General features: G+C 40.6%; 1 protein-coding gene and 1 pseudogene across 1 annotated transcript; both read left to right on the top strand.

The window, feature by feature from the left end:
- Nucleotides 1–2,805: 2,805 nt before the first annotated feature.
- LOC113175412 (ubiquitin-conjugating enzyme E2 variant 1 pseudogene) lies at nt 2,806–3,123 on the top strand (annotated as a pseudogene).
- A 3,775-nt stretch (nt 3,124–6,898) lies between these two features.
- Cdx4 (caudal type homeobox 4) lies at nt 6,899–15,222 on the top strand. The gene is made up of 3 exons (XM_026379679.1): nt 6,899–7,400; nt 13,580–13,725; nt 15,016–15,222. The coding sequence occupies exons 1-3, from the start codon at nt 6,899–6,901 to the stop codon at nt 15,220–15,222; spliced, it is 855 nt and encodes a 284-aa protein (XP_026235464.1).
- Nucleotides 15,223–22,090: the final 6,868 nt, after the last annotated feature.

Consider the following 22,090-nt stretch of genomic DNA (forward strand, 5'->3'; position numbering starts at 1 on the left):
TCATTGGCCTCTCTGCTTTCATCCCCTCTCTTACTTCTGAAAAACCCTTTCTCCACATATCTATCCTAAATGGGATCTAGGTATTAGGCACTGGCCCCTTTTGCCTCCTCTTCGCCAGAGGTAAGCTGTCCTTGCATATCCTAGAACCTATTTCTTCCTTATGTTATCTTTTGACCTTTATCTATTTCTGGACCTTCCTCATTTCTCTTATTCTCCTAATCTGGAACTGGGTAGCTGCCTCTAGGGGCATGGTGAGTTTAGAGCCCCAGTCTTTCACCACTCCACTCTATAGTTACCTTAGCTACTCACATTTTCCCAATAAAAACCTTCACTCTTTCTTCAAATACACCTTGGTCCTGCTTTGACCAAAGTTTAGTGGTGCTCATTCTCCAAGGTATCATTCCCTGGAAGTGCAAAAGCCCATCGCAGTGATGAAGATGGACAGAAAATGCATGGAACTCCTGCCCTACCACAGACCCAAGCACCAACAACAGTAAGGGTCCAAGAAGCTCAGGGAGGGAGGGAGGAATGTGTGAATAGAAGAGAGTAGGTCAGAGCTAGAGTACAAAGCTTCAGTGGAGAGTCAACAGGTAGGGATGTCCAAACTGCTCTTGGTCTTCATGCCAAACACTGCACACTTCCATGCATGGATGTAGGCCAAGGGAAGCATGGTAGGTCTGTGCCCTGTGCAGTCCCAGCCACTGTGTGAATGAAAATAATAATGGCCCTTTATTGGACACAGTCCTTGTGCATTGAATCCTCTCACAGTATGATTTCTATCATCTGTTCCATTATTCAAGTTGGAAACTGAGGCTGAAAGATGCCGCAGTCTGGCTGGGCACAATTCAGGAGCCACTTGTCAAAAGAAACGAACTTTATTTTTAGAACCACGCAGGCCAAACAAAACAGCTCCTCAGGAAAAACCCTCAGAGCCCAACTGCCACCACCGGCTTCCCAAAAGCCTCTCCCACAAACACAAGCCTCACCACCTCCCACAATCCTCCTGCTCGTGAGGCCGATTGGCTGGGTCGCATGGGCGGAGCCAAAGAAGTCCCCCAATGAGCATCACCGCAGAGGAGCCAATCAGATAGATGTTGCTGGGGCCGCTGTGAGCCAATCATCAGCTGGCAGTCTGAAAGGGCGCTGGCAGCTGGAAGTTTGCTGGGGCCCCTTCGGCTGTGGCTCTCAACAGAAAGAAGTAGAGTGCCTTGTAGAAACCTGCAGTTAATTATGCTTCAGTTTAAATTCCAGTTACTCATATCACCTACTAATGAGTGCTTATTAAGTCCCTGCCTACTTTCAGCTTCAGTGGCATATCAGTAAAAAGGGACTTACGTTCTGCATTCCTCATCTCCCTCCCAGTAATAGGAGGGCCCAATGATTGACAATTGGATCCAAGTTCTGTAATACAAAGAGACCCCTTTCTCCTTTCCCTATACCCTAATAGAGGGCTCAACCAGACCTGCATATGGGACAGGGAAGTAGGGTAGCAGGTTAAAGAGGGGTGTTATAAGATGAAAAGTAGCCCTGGGCTACTCTGGTAGCACTGAGAGGATAGAACAGGTTTAGGAACTATCAGGCAGTGAGATTCTCCCAAGCATTAAGTCTGGTAAAGAAAAAGTTCACCCAATCTCCATAGTCCATCACTGCATTGTTTACAAAGAAATTTCACCTTCATTATTCCTCAAATATTACAAATAGCCTGATCAGTGGGGGTCAGCTCAGAGTTTGAGGCCCCATTTGACCCCTGCCTCTCTAAGAAGAACACTGCCTAATGGTACTAAGATTGCAACAGTAAATCTGCCTCTCTGGTTAATCTTCAGGTTAAGAAAGAAATCAAAAGTTCCAGTCAAATAAACTAGACTTCCAACACACACACACACACACACAACACACTCACAGAGAGAGACAGAATTGGGGGGGGGCAATCCTGAAGCCAAATTCTGCCAAGCACTGGGCAATGTTCTTATTGGTTTCTCAGACATCCTTGAAGTCAAATGATGGTTTCCATCTATAGTCCAAGGTCATTTATTGATTCAGTATTTAAAAATTCCTAAGACCCTACCATATACATAAGGACATTCTACTCCCCTGAGCTCAAACATACCTCTCCAATCCCCTTCGAGGTGCTCAAATACAAAAAGATTCAAATAAAACCTCAAATAACTCTAAGGCAAGCCAAATAGTGTCAGTCATTTGGGGAGGGGAGTTGATAATGGGATTCAGACGTGAGGAAGAGTGCTTTCTGAGAGGAAGGTTACCACATGGAGCCTTTTGGAGGAGAGAGTTTTTCAACTGAGCCTTAAAGAATAGGGAGATTTTGAACAATTTTTCTCTCCACAAAATGAAGATGATGAAGAGAAACAGTCTAGGCAGAAGGAATTGCATACACAGAAACACATTCTTTTACCGAAAAGAGTGCTGATGTGGTAGTCAACAGACCTAATTTGAATCACAATTCTGTCATTCACTTTCTTAAAAATTACCTTTCTGGGGCAGAGTTGTGGCTCAGTGGTAGAGCACTTGCCTAGCATGTGTGAGGCACTGAGTTTGACCCCCAGCGCCACATAAAAATAAATAAAATAAAGATATTATTTCCATCTACAACATTAAAAATATATTTTTAAAAATTACCTTCCCCAAGAAGAAGGGGCTGGCCTTCGAGTGACAGCAAAGCAAGATGGCAGCCACCATGGGCTTGGGAGTAAAATCTCTCGCAATTTCCAACTGTTGGAATAACTCGAAGAAGGCCAGAAAGGAGTAGGAGATGGCACAGTTAGCTGGGGTCTAGAAGATGACAAAGACATGACACTTACGAGATGGATAGGAATGATAATTGGGCCTCCAAGAACAATTTATGAAAACCGAATATACAGCCTTAAAATAGAATGTGGACCTAAATACCCAGAAGCATCCCCCTTTGTAAGATTTGTAACAAAAATTAATACGAATGGAGTTAATAGTTCTGATGGAGTGGTGGACCCAAGAGCCATATCAGTGCTAGCAAAGTGGCAGAATTCATATAGCACCAAAGTTGTTCTTCAAGAGCTGCGGCACTTAATGATGTCTAAAGAAAATATGAAACTCCCTCAGCCTCTGGAAGGACAGTGTTACAACAATTAATCAAAAAGAAAAACCACAAGCCCTCCCCCCATTTGATTTAAGCAGTCTTCATTTTCCACCGTAGTAAATTTTCTAGATACATCTTGTAGACCTCAAAGTCTTCAGGAAAGGAAGCTTCCAATCGAAGTCAATTTGTCTTTAGATTATGTAAATAATACTAATATTTTTTCCATTTGAAATATATAAGTTGTGCTAAAACAAATCATCCTGTCAAATGTAACCACTGTCCATGTAGTTGAACTTCTGGGATCAAGAGAGTCTATTTAAATTGATTCCCATCATGACCGGTGGAGCACATCTAACTCACCTGTGAAAAGACACAGTCACACAATCACCTTGCTGCTGGTTATTCGGCCTGGGGGCTCTGCCTTCTCCCCTCCCTGCCCTGCCAGCCCTGGGACAGCCCTGGAACAGCCCTCCAGGGAGGGGCTTGCTAGAGTAGAGCGAAGGTTTCAGGTCACACCCTGGGGACTACTGCTGGGTGTGGGGTGCTTTGTCTGCACCCTGGTTACTTTCTTAAGTCTTAAATGATGCCCCCTTCCAAGCCATCGTCCTGCCCCACTCTCCTCCACTCGCGTCCTTGGCAGAAACATAGATTCTAACTCTCAGCCCCCTTTGAAATTGGCCTTCGCGATGAATTCAGGGCTTTCCCCCTCCCCCACCTTGATCCAGGGGTGCTGCTTTTGCCCTCCTCCTCAACTCCCTTGTCCACCTTCACCACCCGGCACTCTCCACCTCCCATCCTGCTTGGCCAGAAACATCAGGTCAGGTTGGAATTTCTGACCTCCACGTTTGGAACCACATTTGATCACTTTCCACCAGCCTGGGAAATGAGCTTTGGATCCTGGGTCCTGCCACTCTGGTGTCACCCTCAGCCGATGTTTCTTTGGCCCAGGTCTTGTAAGGTGAACAGGGCAGTCCCCAGGATGACATAGACCGCCAGCCCTCAGAGTCCCTCTGTTTAGACCTGCAGGAGGCCTCGTGGAGACGCCTGTGAGCACACAGGGCCCCTCTGAATTGTTCCCTTTCCTGTAATGATGTGGCTTTCAGACCGTGAAGAAGGGTGAACAGGGCTCCCTGTGGGGCTCCCCTGCCATCCCCGCGGCTGGCAGAGTGTGGAATCTGACAACTGGAACCAGAGAAACCTGGACCCAGCACAGATACTGGTTTTGGTGCCTCCCAGGTGCTCAGCAGGGACTGAGGAGGAGCACAGCAGATCCCAGCATTGATGGGGCCTGGCCTCCTGGCACGTTGCTGCATCTCCCACTTCCTGTTCAGGACCACTATGCTGAGATCTGGATGCAAACAAAATAAAGGCAATTCATGGTGTTCTGAAGGGTTTTTTTCTTACTATTTTGTGTAAAACCATCTTTTGAAATAGCAACTATCAAGTCTCAAAAGCAATGGATATTCCCATTAATCTATTTCTGGGGGAAATCTTAGTTCTAAGGATTTAACATCCTGTAAGTAAAGTTTAACATAACAGTATTCCATAAACAGCCTTTTTCTTGTCAGACCATTGCCTGATTTTAATATAATAAAAAGTGTGCATTAATATTTCAAAAAAATTACCTTCCCCCTCAAGCCCTTAGTCTCCTCATGTATAAAATGATAACATCAGTTTAGCTAACTTCTGAATATCTTCCATGTACTTCTATCCTGACATTTATTGTCGAATATCAGGCAGTGTAATTTGCCTCAGGATACAACAAGTGAAAGAGTAATTGGTCTATATTATGAAAATTCTTGATTAACGTGTCCAGGAGCTAAGAAAAAAAAAGCCAAATCCTGGGCCTAACTCTTGACATGTAGCCTCATACCAATTTTAATGATTTTAAGATCATGCACTTTGCAGTCAGAGTAGCCTAGATTTGGAACCTAGCTTTATCACACACCAGCTGTGTGTACTTAATTTAAATAGTCATGCCACCTCTTTGAGCTCAGTCTCTTCATCTCTAAATTGGGAATGATAACAACACACGGGGCTGTTGTGAAGACTAAATAATAAATGAGATTGTGTGTAAAACATACCTATGTGCATGTTATTTCCTGCCCCTTGGTTTCTTCTCCCTAGCACAAGGTTTTAATAAGCCATTGATGACCAATTGTTTTCCTTCTCTTGAAGTTCTTGTAGACCACCACATTTAGAATTTTAACACCTCTCCCGTATTCCTTATATTTTCCTTCCTTTTTCTTCATAGCATTTATTACTGAGATACCAAAGTTTAATTACTTATAAATATCTCTCCCCACTAGAATTTAAGTTTAATAAGGTCAGAAGCTTTTCCTGTTCTCACTGATGTCTCCATACACAGAACAGCACCTAGTACTCAATCAACATTTGTCAAGTGAATTAATGAATGTAGTAATCTCATACTGTGTGCCAAGTACTAAGTTAAACAATGTATGCATCATCTCAGTAAATCCTGCTTTGTTATATAGATACCATTAGGATTTTTATTTTAAAACAGTAGGAGTCAGTGAAACTCAGAGAAGTCATGTGACTTTCCAAAAGCCAGAAAGGGAATAGCTAAGTGGGAGTGCTGGCTTGGGTTGGACATTGTGGGGCAGCATATTCTGTATTAAGGAGCAGCCTGGATTAAAGGTTATGATGGTCTTGCCTAAGAGGATGAAGAGGAGGAACACAGAAGGTTACCTGGTTTCCTGAGGCAAGATCTTGTTCATTGGCATCTTCTGGCAAGCCCACATAATTTTCCACAATTGTAGATTTACAAATGAAATCTCAAGTTTGCTGCAGCTGCAATGGATTTTAGAATGCAAGAGTTCTGTTCCCTTGGGGCACCAGTTTTGAGACAGGAGCCGTACCTGGCTTTGAGGAATATCTCATACTAATGGGTGGAAACAGAACAACAACCCACTATTCACATGGTTCTTCTGTCTCTTTCTCCTTCCCTTTTACATAACCTATGCTCTTCATCATGCCTTCATTTGTGCATATTTGCTAAGCATCCAATTAATCCAGCCTACTATCCTCTGGAATGCAACTTTAGGAATGAATGTGGAGCAGGAATTTTTGTATGTTGTTCTTTGCTATATCCTCAGTGCCTGCAATAGTTTTCAGCACACAGTATGTGCTTAATATATGCTTGTAAAACTAATATCTGCCTTTGGAAACAAAGCTCTTGTTCTAGAAGAAAGAGGAAAAGTCCTTTTCAGTGACATTGTGGGCCAGTACAATATCGAAAATCCCTACCAGGGAGTGCAGGCAGAGTGGAGACTGTGGATGCTGGCTGGGCTGGGGAAGATCGTGGAAGGGAGGCCTCCCTGTGAGGGCTGAATGCCAGAGAGCAGGATTTTGCCCTACTTCTGCACGTCTCTGTCTCACGTTGGAGGAAGCCAGTCAGAAACCGCTGGAGGAGCTCCTGCCTCCAAAAGCACAAAACTGATGCTACCGGGACCAGATGGACAGAATCAAAAAAGATGAGACAGAAAGGCCCTGGGAGCTTGGGGAGAGCGAGCATTAGAGTGAACAAGTTCCTGTGAAAGTGAAATGCCCCTTCATTTGAATGCAAATGCTATGTAAAAGCCTGAAGCCCCTTGACGTCAGCCCAGCCATTGGTGGCCCAACTATACCCCCGCTACCAGTCACCTGGAAACCTTCGGGGGCAGGAATCGGGATGGAGTAGTCTAAGGGGCGCAGAAGAGTTTGCGGCACAGCTACTGACTAATTCTCTGTTGCTTCTCAAAGTCGGGCTGGGGCCTTACAGGGACCTCGGGATGGCTTAGGGAGCTTCATTCTTCTACCCAAGCCACCATGTATGGAAGCTGCCTTTTGGAGAAAGAAGCGGGCATGTATCCGGGCACTATCAGAAGCCCGGGAGGAGGCAGCACCGCGGGGGTGGGCAGCACTGGGAGCGGTGGAAGTCCGCTGCCAGCCTCCAACTTCGCTGCTGCCCCAGCTTACCCGCACTATATGGGGTATCCTCATATGACCAACATGGATCCTCATGGGCCATCACTGGGGACATGGAGTTCACCCTACAGTCCCCCGCGGGAAGACTGGAGCGCGTACCCGGGGCCGTCCAGTACAATGGGCACAGTGCCCATGAACGACATGACCTCGAGCCCTGCTGCTTTTGGCTCGCCCGACTACAGCAGCCTGGGCCCCGCCGGCGGTGGAAGCAGCGGCGGTGGCCTGCCAGCCTCGGCCAGCGGGTCACTGGTCCCCATTGACTCCGGCACCGCCGACGCCAGTTCCTCCAGCAGGAGCCGCCACAGCCCCTATGCATGGATGCGCAAAACTGTGCAGGTGACCGGTGAGTAATCGATTCGAATGTCCGCACACTTTCCTTTCTTAGCTTCTTCTCTTGGTTGGCCCGCCTTCCTACTTCTCAGGCCTCTCCCGGGAGAGTTTAGCTAGGCGACTCCTGCGTGACTGGCTGGTCCATTAGGTACCTTTCAATGCGCGCCCTTGGGTTCAAATCTTGCTGAATGTGAAGCGTGGAACTAAATCTACCCTATGGGTGTTTTTTGCCATACCCTGATCGCTCAATGGGGTGAGCGCGTGCACATTGGGCATCTCGAGCCACAAAGATCAGGATCCAACCCTGTAGTTGCCCAGATGGGAAAACAGATGCACGGAAAGTCTCAACGAGTGAACGAGGTCACAGGACAGTAGTGGTGTCCGAATGTTCAGGCACTGAGGCTTACCGGTTCCATTTCCACACCTTTTCCCATACGAGCAGGCTGGCTCCCCTCACAAATTTAATGATACTCAACTTAGGTTCACGGTGCTTGCCTGGCAATGAACCTTCCTGTTTGGCTATGAAGGCTCAGACGGAAAAGCAGCCTCATTACCCAGGGCTCTCAAGGAAGCTTCCTTTCCCAAAATTGGCAGAGGTGAGTTGTTCTCAAACCTATTGCCTACTTCTAACATCCTTTCCCTCTTTTGAAGCGTTGAGGCAGATGAGAAGGCCACAGCACTGAGCTAGCATATAAAATGCAGCACAACCCTCACGCCTGCCAGGTGCGCACGACTATCAGCCCCAGTATTAAGTGGCTAAAGCCCTCATCACTATTCAGGCAGGCATCCAGGCAACGCCGGGGACTGAATGCAAATCTGTGACAGTGACAATGCGTGGGAAGTCACAACATCCCAGCAAGTCAGTGGGCGATTCCAGGGAGCTGAGGGCGGGGAAGTGAGTGTTCTGCTTTAATCTCAGATGGTGAGAGGGGGAAGATGTTTGTTTTCAGCTGTGGTTGTTCTTTTATCACATCCTTATTATTCCAACCCTCGTTCCCTGTCATTAGAGAAAATTAGCAAAATTTGACTCTATCACTTTCATCCCCCTGGGGAGGAAATGACATTTCAATAACATTTGTCCACAATGATTATGCTCCTTTTTGCAGTTCTGTATTTTCGCTCTCTTCCAAAAAGCAAAGGTGGGAGGATGGGAAGGAACCAACTTCGACATTCGGAGGACTTTTAACCAAGAGGATCAGGGTGGTAATCACAAATTAAAAGTAAAGTTTAAATGCTTGGGTTTAAAGCTTTTGGGGAGTAAATCTGCAAATTTTTAATAAAATACAGGTAGGTCAGATGGCTAAGTAGGATAGAAAATGAGATTAGGGTGGAGCACTCCCAGGGCTGTTATTACATCTAATCTCAAGAGTTGTAATTAACATCCATTCACTAAAGCCTAACAATCAGCAAAAGATATCAAAAAAAAAAAAGCCAGGAAAGTAGCTGCTTGCAGTTCAGGATATGTTTTGAAATGCTTTAGAGGAGGAGCATCATTGGCATGTTGTTTGAAATAGAGAACAATAAAAAAAAAGAAAATTGCCTTGAGCCATGAATTTTCTGTTTAGGAGAGAAATATGACAAGTTTCTCTGCTTAAAAGTCTTCCATGTGCATTTGTTTTTGTGAGCTGAAGCTTCTCTCTTGGGTATTTCTGGTGCCAGGAAAAGGGGCCTCCTTAGTCTGTGCATTTTCATTATTCAATAAACACACAAACCTGACTTTACAATCCACCTTCACAAGATTTTCTCTCCAATTTCTATGAGAGGTTTAAAATTGAATGACATTGGAACCCCTCTGACTCTTGGCAACCTGTCCTATAGACAAAGCTTTGTTAAATTCATTTTAATGTCTTATAAGTGAAAACTACCCCTTTGTCTTACAGCCCATGGTGCATATTCAGCAATAATTTAAGAATATGATGAAAATATGGATTCTTTCCACCCAGAAAATGCACAAAAACACACCAGCACACACACACACACACACACACACACACAGTTGTTTCACATAATTTCTAGAAATTCACAGGACCACTGAGCCCCTGCCATGGACATCAGGTTATAATTTCCACCAAAAAATTAAGCTTATTACCTCTTTGGGCCACTCTGGACCAAAATGTACCCATTTATGATATGCTGAGCACATGATGGGTGTTAGAATATTTGTTAAATGAATGGATGAGTCAGATCCTCCTAAATTTTCCAATTCATTCTGTGGGATTGTGGGATAACATATGGTTTGTGGCTGAGAGGAAAATAAATAAACTACAAAATGGAAGTAACCCCACCCTGAATTCATGTAATCAAATGAAAGTTCTTTTCATTATTGAAGTATGTTTTGAATAGAATTACATTAAAGAAAGAAAAATATACATATTAGGAACATTATAGCATTTGATTTTCTAACGAGAGCAAAGGGACTGACAGAGTCAATTGTTGTCCCCTAGGTGATGTGATTTAAAAGTAAGATGTTTTTATGTCTACATAGTTCTTTAAGTAGTCTACTCCAATACACATCTCAGTTTGAAGAATGTATGAAAAGAATTTGACAGAAAAGTATGGGAAGTTGATGATTTTCATGCATTTTCATATTTTAAACACTGTCAGTGCAATAGAGCAAGGAATTATTTTTTCATTCTTCTCTTTTATTCAGAGTTGTGGTCCTAATTGGCAAGGTGATAACCTAACTGGGGCTGGAGAGAGGCTTTCTTGGTAGGGGTGGGAAAGAGAGAAAGGAGAAACTAATTTTGACTGATTCTGATTAAGCCACTCAACAAACACTGAGGAAGTTATGTTTAAAAGATTTTATTCAGTTAGGACACTTCATAAACTAAATTGCTTTGTACTTCTTGAGGCTTATTATTATCTTTGCTGATTTTGCTTTATTTCCTTGGACAACTTTTAAAAATGAATTTGGATGCAATTTTATCTAAAGGCAGTGAAGAATTGCCATTAGCTGAAAAGTCATCATGGCGGGGTCAATTACAAAGAACTCCCTGCCAAAGAAAATTGCTTTTCATCATCTTTATCCCCACTGCTATCATCATCATCATCACCCCTAGGTTTGTAGAGTACTTTTATGCCTAACAGCACTTTCATAGCCAATCTCTCAAATAAGAACCATTTTAACTTCATTTAGGGTGATAATGAGTCATCATATATGATGACATTTGCTTGCAAATTCTGTGGATGATGGGAAGGACTCCATCCATCTTGAGCTATAGAGGTTTGTCAGAGTCTTTGGAGAAGAAGCAATGAAATCATCACCACAGAGGGATGGAAGTAGCTCTTTCATAAATCTTAAACTTGTGTTCCTTTGCTGAATTAATTCACAGTAGCAGCTGAGAAATGCCATTCTCTCTGGAAGAAGAGAATAGCTTGAACAATAAAAGCAAGTACTCTTAGTGCTTTATTGGTGTTGGGTTTGGGAATATAGACATAATGCTCTACCAGAAAGTGTCTAAATCTCCTTCAATCATTTAAGGGAAAGAGGCAATGGGAAAGAGGCAGTTTGGGGAAGGAGACACAAGAAGTGCACCAGGATATTTGAATTTATATCTCTTTGTAAACTGTGCAGTTAGTATATTCCCCTGAGCTATATCATTGTGGGGGTTTGGGTCTTATCTGTCAGATTGGGGCTACAGACCCTTTTTAACACTTTGTTTAGCTTTGATATGCATCCAGGCTCCTCCTCATCCCTCCTTTCTTCAGGGGTTATATTGCCGGAAAGGGTGAGGATTGTCATGGCAAATAAAGAGGCCTGGTCTTGACTTTATTGTCCTCAGAAGAAGCTGCAAGAGGGGAATTTATGACCAATGGGGGTGGGGAAGGACAGCAATCTTTCCAGAGTTCTTGAAGTCTGGTTATATTTACTGATTATCAAAGAGCAGAAAACAGACACATACAAGTTGAATTTTAACCTCTCTGCCTCAAGTTAGAATTTAAACACTCAGCAACTTTGGGATTATGAAGGACTTTAGGAAATATCTCCTCAAAGGTATATTTTGATTACAAGATTTGAGGTTCTGAAAATAAATTAAACCTCAGGTTCTCGCTTTGTGTTCTAAATATACCATTGTCTTTGAAACACCAAAACCAGACCCCTGATTTCCTAGATTCAGAAAACAACTCAAAATTGGGCCTTTGAAAGGTTAACTGACTAGTACTCATCATTTTCCATTTTCAAGGGGGGAAATTTTGTTCAGTTCTTCAGTCCATGAGTTATTCAGCCATTTAGTTTAATCCTAAACATAGATTTCTTGACTAGAATTTGTTTCTACATTCACGTTTTTTTTTTCTTTGCTGGAGATGAAAGGGTGTCTGACATTTGTTTAGGGCTTGTAAATTCCAAACCAATTGGTTGGTGTTCCTGAATGTAAAGAGGGTTAGGGATGGGATCTGATGCTATGTAGCTCCTTTGTTAGGCTTGTGCTTCATCTTAACACCTCAATAGAGTTTAGGGAACCACTTTAAAGAAGTCTTTGTCCTACAGATGCCCCCCAAAACCTCACATCAAAAACAACCAGGGAAGATCAGAAGGAGTTTCTAAAAGCCACAGAGAAATAGAGGAAAGTACTGGAGGAGGTTAGAGAAACTGAAAAGAAAGGGAAACTTCCTAATCACCTTTGGAAAATTTGAAAGGAGGAATAAAGCTCTATTTGAAGGAGGGCATGAGAAATTAGTTAAATGTTGTAACACAAAGCAAATGTTTGGATATCCTTGAAAAGGACATGAAATACTCACTTTATTCTGCTTAAGTCAATACCTCCTCTTTCCCCATTCACTATCCACTTGGGAATAAAAATTAGCTTAAGACTCCCTTGGGGAGGGAACTATTTTTTTTTCTAATAGGCAGTAGAAGCTGTGTGGAAACAGAATTTACTTAGTGAAAATAAATGTTCCTTTAAAATTACTATCCAAATCAAATTCTGTCTAGGTAGTATATGTAACTATAATGTCAGGATCCCAGAACAGTTTGCCATACTTGGGCCATTCTTATACTTCCCAGCATGTTTAAACTGGGAATAACATTTATCACACTAAACTGGGATTCAAAAGTATGTGCTCAGGTCCCTACTCTTCAGCTCACTAGCACATATTCACTTACTTACCTCAGATTTCTTATCTGTACAAAAGGAATAAGACAGGTTCTACATAATTCAAGAGGGTAGGTAAGAAGCTTAATAGGAGGGCTGGGGTTGTGGCTCAGCGGTAGAGCACTCACTTAGCACATGCAAAGCCCTGGGTTTGATCCTCAGCACCACATAAAAATAAATAAATAAAGGTATTGTGTCCAACTACAACTAAAAAAATTTTTTTAAAAAAAGAAGCTTAATAGGAAACAGTATGAAAGGACTGCATAAAGGGTAATGAATAATGGGTGTTACTGTTTTGGCCAATACAATTCCCATATGTGAGTGGAAAGGGAATGAAAATAGTGGATTAAGTGCAAATCATGGGTTAAGTGTATCTTTAAATGCTTTACTATAACAGTAGGTCAATGGTAGAATGATTGTGATTTCACTGATCATTTTAGGAGAAACATTAGGGGGATATTGGATATGTATATGTCTACAGACACCCACATAAACAGAAAGACATGTCTATATCTACATCTAGACAGATTCATATAGATGGGCATACAGGTATTGATATCATAGCCACAAATGGGAATGTACTTAATGCAGCAATGGACTTAAGACTTATTGGTTTGAAAATATACGTGTTTTATATCTTAAAATAACTGATAAGGGTGCAAAGAGTAGCTGTGATTCCTTCAACCAAAATAATCTCCAAAGAAGCAGGATAATATTAAAATCTGGAAAAGATCAGTGGAGTAGAAGAAGGAGATTGAGAGTGAGGAAGGAAGGATGGAAAAAGGGAGGAAATGTGGAATGACTTTAACAAAATCACATTATATGCATATAGAAATATGCCATAGGGAATTTAACCTTTTTGTATATGTAGAAAGCACCAATCAAAAATAAATAAATAGATGAACAAAAGGAAGATCAGTAGAGTAGAGGAAGGAGAATAGGGTAAGGGATGAATGGAAGGAAAGAGGAATATTGGAACTGAAATGCAATAAATCAAATTCCATGCATATCTGATTTTGTCAGAAAGAACACAATTGCTATGTGTAACTATAATGATCTAATAAACAAATATTAAGTGCAATGCTTTCTCCACCAACAGGGAAAACCAGGACAAAAGAAAAGTATCGTGTGGTTTATACAGATCATCAAAGGCTGGAGTTGGAAAAGGAATTCCACTGCAATAGATACATCACCATCCGGAGAAAGTCAGAGCTGGCAGTTAACCTGGGCCTTTCTGAGAGACAGGTATCCAAAAGGACATCCAACGTGTCCCATAGAGTCATTTCAATAGACTGAGATTTGGGGAATGTCTGTAAGCTGGGTTGGAAGCAAAATGGAGAACCAAGACATTCTCTAAGTTCTCCTAAAGGCCATATTCATCCTATTGGACCTCCTCTTTTAGTCTCATTGGGCATTGTGTTCATTAACTAATGAATGTGATGGACACTGTGTGGGCATGGAAATAAGGGATGGGGTCATAGGAGGTAGAGAGGGATTACAACTTCAGTAGAATTCATCAATCAAGTCAAAACCTTGATCTGGTTCCTCACCGGTATGTGAAGTGGAGATTTGGCAACAGTGGCAGTTATATGGTTCCTATCAGTCAAACTACAAGAGTAACTGAATGCCAATGCTGCTACCTGTACCGTGGTTTTCTGTTTTTTAGGATAGTAAACTTAATCTTCTATGGTCTACATAATCCTATGAGACTTGCCTCAAATTTAGTTTACTATGGGTACTACAGGAAGATTAAATTATAGCAAGAATCAACAGTTTTCATTTGTTCAGACTTTGAAATATAAAACTACCTGATAATTTTTTGTTTAAGTCTAGGAGTAATCCTGGAGTCACAGAATTCTAGAATTATCAATTCCATTCCTTATCACATGCAGCCTGCATTTCAACTGCATATAGGCACATTAACATCATTCTGGTCTTCATCTCCAACAAAAAATATGTGGTATTTCATGATCCTTATTTACATGGTTTTGTTTCATTAACCTTTTCACTTTTGCTATTTCAATCCTTCCCTCTTATTGACAGTCCTCAGCATCTGTCACTCTATTATTATTTATTTCTACTAGTACAGCAGAGGAAGTAGATGAGGTAGGATATAAAAAGCACTGCATTCAATCAGTAGCCCTATAATTGATCTGTTTCATTTCATGCAAGGCACTTGCCCTCTCTCATCCTCAGCTTTTTTTTAAGAGAGAAAGAGAGAGGGGGGGTTAATATTTATTTTTCAGTTTTCGGTGGACACAACATCTTTGTTTGTATGTGGTGCTGAGGATCGAACCGGGGCCGCAAGCATGCCAGGCGAGCACTTGAGCCACATCCCCAGCCGATCCTCAGCTTTTTTAAAAAAAAAAAAAATTGTTGAATGGACATACTTTATAAGTCATTGTGAGACTCGAATGAAGTGATGTGCATAAGAGGGTTTTATAAATGCTAAAGACCATGTAAAGTATCAGCAATCACTATATTAATTGCATAAAGTATGTTGCAAAGTTAAATATAAATCATCTTGTGTTTCAGGTGAAAATCTGGTTTCAGAATCGCAGAGCCAAGGAGAGAAAGATGATCAAAAAGAAAATCTCCCAGTTTGAGAACAGTGGAGGCTCAGTGCAAAGTGACTCTGGCTCCATCAGCCCTGGGGAACTGCCTAACACTTTTTTCACTACCCCATCTGCAGTTCGTGGATTTCAGCCTATTGAGATACAGCAGATCATAGTTTCTGAATGAAAGAAAGGCAAAAAGAAATGGAAAGTGTCCTTTCTTTATTAGCATCTGTTTGGTCTATAAGATGTCAGCAGGGTAGTTGAGACAGGTGTAATTCCTTATAAGGCAGTATTTTGAACAAGTGGACACACAATGGGTTAGAGATTATTCGGAGGACTTTTAGAAACTATTACCAGAAAACTCCTCTTATGTGTTGTGCTATTTGTCAAGTTACTCAGGAAGCTTAGTGGTAAGCTATATAATCAAAAAGTTAGAATCATAAGCCCTTGCAACTCTGTTCAAAATTTCAGAAACTTGCTTATGAACAGAATATATAATACAGTTCTGCCAGGAGGCACATTTTTGTATTTTGTATTGTGTTGTTATTTGATGCTGAGTGTGTTCTTTTATGCTATTTTTAGGGGGTGGGAAGATAGTAAGCAGAAATTTATCTATCCTTAGATACCTTTTTTAAGTGTATAATTCAGAAGCTAACAGAGTTGTCATAACCGTAACAAGATAACTGTTTCAAAAATTGTCAAGAGGTGACTCTGAAACCATCTCACTAGCTAATAAAAATAGCAAATAAAAAAGACCATTTAGTCCCTCAATTATGTTTGTTTGGCATCAGTTACCTTATTTCAGAACTTCCAAATTGTAACATCAATTTCAGATCTCATTAAAACAATGAAATCAGACTAAAACAATATAGGCCAGCTTGGCTGAGTCATTAGCAAGGCAGATCTCCAACAAACAGAATAAACCCTCCTGCCCTCCTGTCTTTCTACTCCCATTACTGTCATAGTACAGTGCCAGATTTCCATAAGCACAGGGAAGTGAACTGGTCTGTAGCCCCTCCCTGCCATCATCTTTCAATCTGTTCAGTTTTACCCACATCATGTCATATCTACACAGTGTAATTCATGGAGCTGAATTTACAGGTTATAAACATACCATTAAGATAAGAGATGGAGCTTCAGTGAGCAGGGTTGCCTAGAGTGTGTACTGTTTGCATATCAAAGTGGTCAAAGAATAGGCTCTGAGTCATGTTAACTTAAGAAGGTTTAAAGGAAACATTAATTAAAGTAAAAGAAGCAATCAGATCACAACTTTCCTGTCCCTTTCAAGAAGCATCTTCATAGTTCTAAAGAAAATTAGAATTTTTGACGACAACTACCAATCTTGGTTTGAAAGTAAGAAATTTATCTTCCCTCTTCCCTCTCCTTGTGAGAAATCTCAAAAACAGGCTTCACCTTCCATGGCTATTCTTGAGGGTACATCATTTGGTCCTGAAAATTGAGGGGGAGGGGTGGGATACTGGGGATTGAACTCAGGGACACTCAACCACTGAGCCACATCCACAGCCCTATTTTATATTTTATTCAGAGACAGGGTCTCACTCAGTTGCTTAGCACCTTGCTGTTGCTGAGGCTGGCTTTGAACCCACAATCCTCTTGTCTCAGCCTCCCAAGCCCCTGTGGTTACAGGTATGCACCACCACACCCAGCTAGTCCTGAAATTTTTTAAAGGAAGAATATTTCACCTTTGACCTGACCTTTTGGAATTATATTCTTTACAACACATTTATGAGAAAGATCACTTGTCCTATTTTACTGATAAGAAAACAGATGTGAGCAATCAGCCACATTCCCAAAGACACAGCAAAGCAATTGTGGATGCTGATGAGAACCCCTAGTTACACAGGATTATCTTGCTCAGTCTTAGTGATAGATCCAAATTCAGCATCCATCTTTATTCATGTGGCATCTGATGGTACTATTGAAGTTGCACACAGCTCTCCAAACACCAATCAGTGTGTAGTTAGCCCCCAGGAAAGCAGCCTTTGTTTTTAGCTTTCCTATCCTCCCAGTCAGACCATTTAGGGCTTGTATAATGCCTTATATGTATGTAATGGCTTATATTTTCCATAGAAGTTCATACTTTTTATATTATTTGGCCCAATACTTTCATGAGATACAGAAGAATTGCTATTCCCATGGAGGGATGGTGAGTACCAAGGATTGAACTCAGGGGCACTCAACCACTGAGCCACATCTCCAGCCCTATTTTGAATTTTATTTAAAGACGGGGTCTCACTGAGTTGCTTAGCACCTTGCTTTTGCTGAGGCTGGCTTTGAACTCATGATTCTCCTGCCTCAGCCTTCTGAGCCGTTGTGATTACAGGCATGCCACTACATCTGGCTGCTATTCCCATTTTGTAGTGTAAGAATCTGGAGACTACAAGAACTTAACTATCTTGCAAATTAACTCACTTCTTTTAGCCCAGGTTTAGATATTGGTGGGTGATAATAAGAACAGATCAATTTTTTATTTTTATTTTTTTAGTTTTCAGTAGACACAACATCTTTATTTTATTTTTATGTGGTGCTGCGGATCAAACCCAGCGCCCCGTGCACGCCAGGTGAGCACGCTACCACTTGAGCCACATCCCCAGCCCAGGATAGATTAATTTAAATCCCTTTCCTCTTAAAAAAAATACTAGCCTTCCAGTGAGTTAAACAATCTAGGACTAGACCTCAGGTCCACTGATTTAATGAATATTTATTGAATGCCTACTCTGTGCTAGGTACTATGCTAGGGTTTCTTGACTCCCAGAACAACACACATTCTGCTCTACATCACTGCCTCAAATAAATTCAGAGTGGACTACATAGCATACTCATTGGCTGGCAGGCCATCTGAAGTGCTGAACATAGAAAATTAGCATTGAAATGAGTCCTTCCAATCTAGTGGAGAGAGGTTGAGTGTGTTACTTATCTACACACTAAGAACTTAGCTTCCTCATCCCTGATACCTACCCCACAAAAGGTATACATTTGGTTACAGTAGTTGGATTGACCCAGAAGTTATTTTTCCCTGCTGTAAAACTTTTATTTCATAGAGAAGAAACATTTTTCCTATTTTTACAGATTCTCTGCAAACACAACAAAAACCTGGAGGCTTTGTTCTTACTAGCAGACTGCAGCCATTTTCTCTAAGAAAACATGTCAGTTCTCTCTCTGAGTCCTAAGAAAAATATACCACCATGATTTTATGGTGGTATATATTGAAGGTATACAGGGAAAATAAAGCTAACATCAAAGCTCAAAAGCTGCACTTGAAGTAGGTTTCAATAAAGAATATTTCTTTCTTGTAGGTCAGGAGACAAGAATGAAAATATACCAAATGGTTGAGAGTGTTCAGTTAGAATAGTGGGATTATGGGCTGGGGTTGTAGCTCAGTTGTAGAGTGCTTGCCTTGTATGTGGAAGGCACTGGGTTCGATCCTCAGCACCACATAAAAAAAATAAAGTTATTGTGTCCATCTACAACTACATATAGAATAATGAAATTATGAGGGATTTTTTTCCTTTTCATTACTTTCCAAATTTGTGCAGTTTTGTAGTAGGAAATAAGTGTTTCTTTAAGAAACATGTTTTTTAAGAAACATATCTCATGTGTCTTTACCCTTAAGTAATTTGCTAAACTTTAAAAACCTCCTTGAAATGTATTCAAGCATTATGATATCCCAGTACCTTTTGTAAGGCCCTTGATCTTATCTGGGAGTTTGTGTATAGTTGCAAAGAAAGGAGCTGGTTTCTTTTCATAGGAGGAAGAAAAGAAGGCCTAAGGAAAGTTATTTTCATTCTTGGCTCAGATCCAGAGAATCTTCTTGGAACATTTCAACACTACCAAGCCAAGTCAAGAAGGGAAGGTAGAGACAGCAAGGTGGGAGGATGGTAGAAGGGAGGAATATATTATAAAAGGGCATAAAGAACTTTTAGGGGGTGATGGATATGCTTATTATTTTAATTTTGGTGATAGTTTCATGCATGAATACATATGTCAAAACTCATTTAACTTTTATACTTTCAATAAGTACAGTTTCTTATACATAGATAATTCTCTTAAGAAAACAGCAAAAAATGACAGCAGGGTGGTTGCAAACTTGATATTAAAAAAGAAGGGAGGGGGCTCAGTAGTAGAGCACTTGCCTAGCATGCGTGAGGCACTGGGTTCGATCCTCAGCACCACATAAAAATAAATAAATAAATAAATAAATAAATATAATGAAGATATTGTGTCCATCTACATCTAAAAAATATTTTTAAAAAAGAAGGGAGAGAATCATAGAATTTGATCCAAAGGAATGATCACTTTACATAATTTACATTCAACCCTTTAATCCCTCCATAGGGATCATTTGCTTATATATTCATGAATATATAAGCCTAGATATGTGAGCACTGAACTTCAAAGTGATAATGCAAAGCAAATAAGTCCCCTATTACGTGTCTTCAGAGACAATATTGTGAATTGATAGTAAAAGTAGATATTTAATGGTATTTAATGTTATGGTTTAATAAAACTGACTTTGGAAATAAGACCTGAGGTTCTCATTTTACCCAATTTTTCAACTAAATACCTATAATTTTTGGTTAAGCCAGTTAACTAATAAGGATCTCTGTTATTTAACTAGTAAAATCTGGGGATTTGTCTTGACCTTAAAGATTTATTACAGTTCTGATTTTCATATGACATCTTAGGAAGATCCCATATGCTTTTCCCTTTTTCTGTAACTCACACAAAATAACACACACACACACACACACACACACACACACACACACACACATCTCTTGGTTTCTCAGGGCTTAAAATATCACTGTTGGGAGATTCATTCTTTTGTTCTCAAAAAAAAATTTTTTTTGGTCTTCCTGAGTTAACCATGGGTACTTGCCCTTTTAGAATCCTCATAACTACATCTTTAAAATGTGTATCTTGAGCTTAATCTTACCAATCTCTGAATTTCTAGTCTCTGGATTTCTAATTAAAATATAAACATTACTAGACAAGGAAAGCACTTAAATTATCAGGCATTTCTCTAAGCCTTTGCAACCAGAAAAGTCTTAGGTAGGTCTGCTCTAAATGAATCACAAGGAGTACCATAAAAACAGAAAGGAGCCCCTGAGACAAGAGGATACTACAAAACAAGAATCTCAGATTACTTAAACTTTGGAAGTTTGCCTGTAGTTGTGCTTATGTACATATTTCTGTTTCTTCCTTATGAGCAAGGGAAGCAGCCAGGCAAATGTCTTCCGGGGAAAAATTCTCCCCTCTATTCTTCCAGCATAGCTTCTCTAGACTCTCTGGGAATCTGATGGAATAAAAAAAAAATGGTGTAAAATGATAAAATGGAGCCTGTAATGGGCTAAATGGTAGTCCCCTAAAAGACATGTCCACATCTTAATCTCCAAAACTTTTAAATAATATATGTTAAAAGACTAAATATTTTCTTATGTAATAAAAAGTATGATTAGGTTATGATTAGGTTAAATGACTTGATCTTATCTTTGATTATCTGGGTAGACCCTAAGTGTAATCACATATATCCTTATAAAATTTAGGCAGAAGGATATTTCAAACAGAAAAGGAGGCAATTTAACCTTGGTGGCAATGGAATGGTATGGACAAAAATTAAGTAATATCGACAGCCACCAGAAGCTAGAAGAAACAAAGAACAGATTTTCCTCTAGAGAAGCTGGAAAGTGTGGCCCCACTGATACCTTGACTTTGTGTTTCTAGATTCTAGTACTATGAGAATATAAATTTCTGTTGTTTTAAGCCACCAACATCGTGGCAATTTGTTATGGCAGCCACATAAAATTCATGCTGAGGCCTTACCAAAGGCTCTCCAAAACAAGCCTATATCATCCACCACCTTCTGTCCTTTCCATAAAGCATTTAGTCAAAAAGAATCACTCTTGGGGCTGGGGTTGGTGCTCAGCAGTAGGGTGCTCATCTACCACATGCGAGGCACTGGGTTCAATCCTCAGCACCACATATAAATAAATAATAAATGTCCAGTTACAGCTAAAAAAAATAAAAATTAAAAAAAGAATCACTCTTGGAGCAATGTCAGCAAAAATAAGCAATGTAGGTAGCTCCAAAGTCCCATCCCTTTGCAGAAATATGAAAAAAAAATCAATTTAAAACTGTCAGAACAAATTTGGTCAGAACTCTGGAAAATTGTCAGGTATTGTACATATACATGCACAATCAAGAAAAATACAACTTTAAAACAATAGGAAAGTTTCATGGCAATTTTATTTGCTTTTTCCCTACTGACTACCCAGTCCAGTTACTGTCTTAAAAACAGAAGTTCATTTTGCCAGCATGGGACTGGTCACTGGTTCTGGAAGAACAAACAATCTTACTTGCAAATTACTGCATTTGTCTTAGCCTACATGGAAGTTATCTGAAGCATTGATGCAAGGTACTTATCTTCATTTGATCTAATTCAGAACTCATTCAGGGTGAAAAGGTGAAAGATATTCCTTAGAAACATTGTAAGGTGAACAAACAACTCAAGGTTACCTGGATCAAAATTTATGTTTGGCATGTACAAGACAATGACAAAATCCTTTAAAAAAGAATCTGGGAAAGAATTTCTTTGGGAAATTAGGGCATTCAAAATTACCTGTATATACTGGGCAGTTTAAAAAGTGTCATAAGTGATAAAAAGAAGACATATGTTCATAAAAGAACTAAGAAGGCAAATTTTCACTTCTAAATGATCTGTATGCTTAGTGCAAACAGGGAGTAAAGGCTGAGAAAGAGTTGTTGTAATCTCTCTTCACAAATAGGCAGGCCTTACCCACCTCCTCTTTTCAGACACTGAGCTCCATTTTGTAATTTTAGCCTCTAGTTATTGAAGGAGTACCTCATATAGAGCCAATCTGTAAAAGCTGAAAGAAGTTTCCCCTGCTCCTCCTCCAATGTCTCCTTCTCCTCTTCTCCTCTTCCTCCTTCCTTCTTCACCTCCTGTTCAAAAACATCTCTGTCAAAGCATTAGCTGAGGGCTAGGGTTGTGGCTCAGCGGTAGAGCACTC

This window comes from Urocitellus parryii, chromosome X (assembly GCF_045843805.1).
Source record: "Urocitellus parryii isolate mUroPar1 chromosome X, mUroPar1.hap1, whole genome shotgun sequence".
Classification (NCBI taxonomy): Eukaryota; Metazoa; Chordata; class Mammalia; order Rodentia; family Sciuridae; genus Urocitellus; species Urocitellus parryii.

Bases quoted from the DNA above. Each gene is read 5' to 3' on its own strand.
- Cdx4 (XM_026379679.1), top strand. From the start codon at position 6,899: ATGTATGGAAGCTGCCTTTTGGAGAAAGAAGCGGGCATGTATCCGGGC. The intron at 7,401-13,579 runs GTGAGTAATCGA...CTCCACCAACAG, and splicing joins CAAAACTGTGCAGGTGACCG to GGAAAACCAGGACAAAAGAA. The intron at 13,726-15,015 runs GTATCCAAAAGG...CTTGTGTTTCAG, and splicing joins TGGGCCTTTCTGAGAGACAG to GTGAAAATCTGGTTTCAGAA.